Source organism: Mus musculus, chromosome 6 (assembly GCF_000001635.26).
Source record: "Mus musculus strain C57BL/6J chromosome 6, GRCm38.p6 C57BL/6J".
Taxonomy (NCBI): domain Eukaryota; kingdom Metazoa; phylum Chordata; class Mammalia; order Rodentia; family Muridae; genus Mus; species Mus musculus.
In genome coordinates, this window is record NC_000072.6 from 57157637 (window position 1) to 57160447 (window position 2811).

Here is a 2811-nt window from a genome sequence, read left to right on the forward strand (position 1 = left end):
CAAAGCAACGTATATAAAGTAGAGAGGATGAAGCACATAACTTTGGAAAAATAAACACTTTAGATTAGTTCATTTTACTTTATATTATATTTTATATTACTTAGATTTCCTGTTCTGTGTTAAACATAAATTGTAGTCATATAATTAATAAAAACTTTATATATATGGGTGTGTGTGTGTATATATATATATATATATATATATATATATATATATATACACTATATATATAGTTTGTGCATTTTCAATTTTAACTATGAATAAGGGTACTCTTTCAATTTGGAGAATAGCCTTGAATTATATATTGTCCAGGAGTTTTTTAAAATTATTAAATTATGATAATATAAATATGAATGCAAATACAAATACAGAGATGGAGATAGTTAGTAAAATAGCAATATGGATGGCTGAAAAGGCCATGAGGAATCACAATGGTAATGATTTATATCCCTACCCCACCTAAAGGAAAAAAAATAGTGTTTGTGTTGATAGGTGGAAGCTAGTTCTTTAATATTGAAGTGGAGTTCACAAAGGGTTTAATTAAGATGGGAAATGAACTCAAAGCCATTTACAGCCATTTATAACCATACCAGTAATGCAATTAATAGAGTGTAGATAGTAAACTAATGGTCTTCCAATGCATCTATGTCTTCTATTCTAGGTTCTAGGTATGATTTCATGAAAAAGAAACATATAAAACGAATTGAGATAGACCTTTGTGCTGATTAAAATAGGGAGATTATCAAGAATTATAACTTTGATTCCATTAGACTTATGAGTAGAAGCATGGATAGTTGCAAAAAAGAGAATAGTAAAATTATAGAACATGAGACAGGATCATGTGATTTTTTTTGAGTATCTTTTGTGGTTTTTTTTTTTAATGCCAGACTGCCATATATTTTGTTCAGTTGTACAATTCTGATTAATATTCGGTGTTCATCACTTCTGTTTTAGGTGTTAAGTATAAAATAAGGAAATTTATATCAATGGGATTGTATTTTTAAGTAATTAGAATCAGACAAAGTTTCTATTATGTACAGAAATATGTGTTCATGAATGTATTATCTATGATAGTTTATATATACAGGAGATACATGGAAGGCATATAGAAATGTAGACTATAATGTACACTCTGGAACAATAAATGTTAAAGAGAAAGGTTAATTAATAACTAATATAGAAAATAGAAGGATGATATAAACATAGTGTCCAGTGAATCACAAGTTTCATGCAGTCTCTTTTTTTTTCAGATATAAGAAATATGCTTCCACCATTCTCTAACGATGAGTTCACTTTCCTTTATGCCTTCATTATTAGAGAATATCCTTTATTTTCAAGCTGGGCTTGGAGTCCTAGCCAATATATTTCTTCTTGTTTTCTATGTTTTTATAATCCTAGGTCACAGACCTAAGCCCATGGACTTGATCTCCTGTCAACTGACCTTTGTTCACATAATGATGTTCTTTGCTGGAGAGAATTTTTGGCTTGCAGACATATTTGAGTCACTGAATGTTGAGAATGACTTCAAATGTAAGGCAACTTTTTACACAAAGAGAGTGATGAGAGGTCTCTCTATCTGCATCACCTGCCTCCTGAGTGTGTTCCAGGCTGTCATGATCAGTCACAGGAACTCCTTGTTGGCAAAAATTAAACATAGACTAAAAAAATACATGATCAACACATTATTTTATATTTGGTCTTTCAATTTGTCCTTCAGTAGTAACCTGATCTTTTATGTTGGTGGTTTTACCAATGTGAGTCAGACCAAGCAGTTGAAAGTCACTAAATCCTGCTCACTCATCCCCATGAACTACATTGTCAGGAGCTTGATTTTAACTGTGACAACTTCCAGGGATATGTTTCTTGTAGGAATCATGCTGACTACAAGCACATACATGGTGATTATCTTGTGTAGACATCAGAGGCAATGCAAGCATCTTCATAGCATCACTCCTTGCCTGAGAGCATCCCCTGAGACAAGGGCTACCCATATCATCTTGCTGCTGGTGTTTTTCTTTGTGGTCATGTACTGGGTGGACTTCATCATCTCATTCACCTCAATCCTGTTATGGATTTATGATCCGGTCATCTTGATTGTTCAGAAGTTTGTGGTAAATGCTTATCCCACAATTACTCCTTTGGTACAAATCAGTTCTGATAAAAGAATTACTAGGATGGTGAAAAACTTGCAGTCTCAGTGCTACTAGATTTTTTAAAAACACATTTTTTTGAAAAAAACTTGTTTATTCATTTTATTTATGTGTACAGTGTGCTACTAGCATCTATGCATAAGTGCATTCCTGATGCTCTCAGAGGTCTGAAGAGGACATGGGTTCCTCTCTAACTGCTGTTTCAGATGGCTGTATGCCCCATGCTGGTGTAATCCCATTATATTTTTTCTTTTTCTGTTTTTTTTTTTTGTATTTTATAAATTCTAGCTATGTATTTATTTGTATCTTAAACAGTGTGCCTACTCCCAGTCTCTCCCTCACATAGCCTCCCTCCCACCCCTTCTCCTCTTCTTATCTGAGATTGTGGGGGTGCCCTGGGTAACCCCCTACAATGACACATCAAGTCTCTGCATGGTTAGAAACATTCTTTCTCACTGAGGCAGCCTATGATCCGGGAACCTCGGTCAATTCCATGTATGCTCTTTGGTTTGTGGCTCAGTTTTTGAGAGCTGCCAGGTATCCAGGTTAGTTGACTTTCTTTGTCTTTCTGTGGAGTCCTTATCACCTTCAGTGCCTTCAATCAGTCCCCAACTCTGACATAAGTCTCCAACCTCAGTCCAATGTTTAGCTGTAGTATCTG

At 34.3% G+C, this 2811-nt stretch overlaps 1 protein-coding gene across 1 annotated transcript; it reads left to right on the forward strand.

The window, feature by feature from the left end:
- The first annotated feature begins 1283 nt into the window (after positions 1-1283).
- Vmn1r12 (vomeronasal 1 receptor 12) lies at positions 1284-2207 on the forward strand. Its single transcript, NM_001101579.1, has one exon. It carries the CDS (start codon positions 1284-1286, stop codon positions 2205-2207), a length of 924 nt encoding a protein of 307 aa, NP_001095049.1.
- The last annotated feature ends 604 nt before the right edge of the window (positions 2208-2811 follow it).

What these genes read in the sequence shown, in the direction of transcription:
- Vmn1r12 (NM_001101579.1), top strand. Translation starts at nt 1,284, where the DNA reads ATGAGTTCACTTTCCTTTATGCCTTCATTATTAGAGAATATCCTTTAT.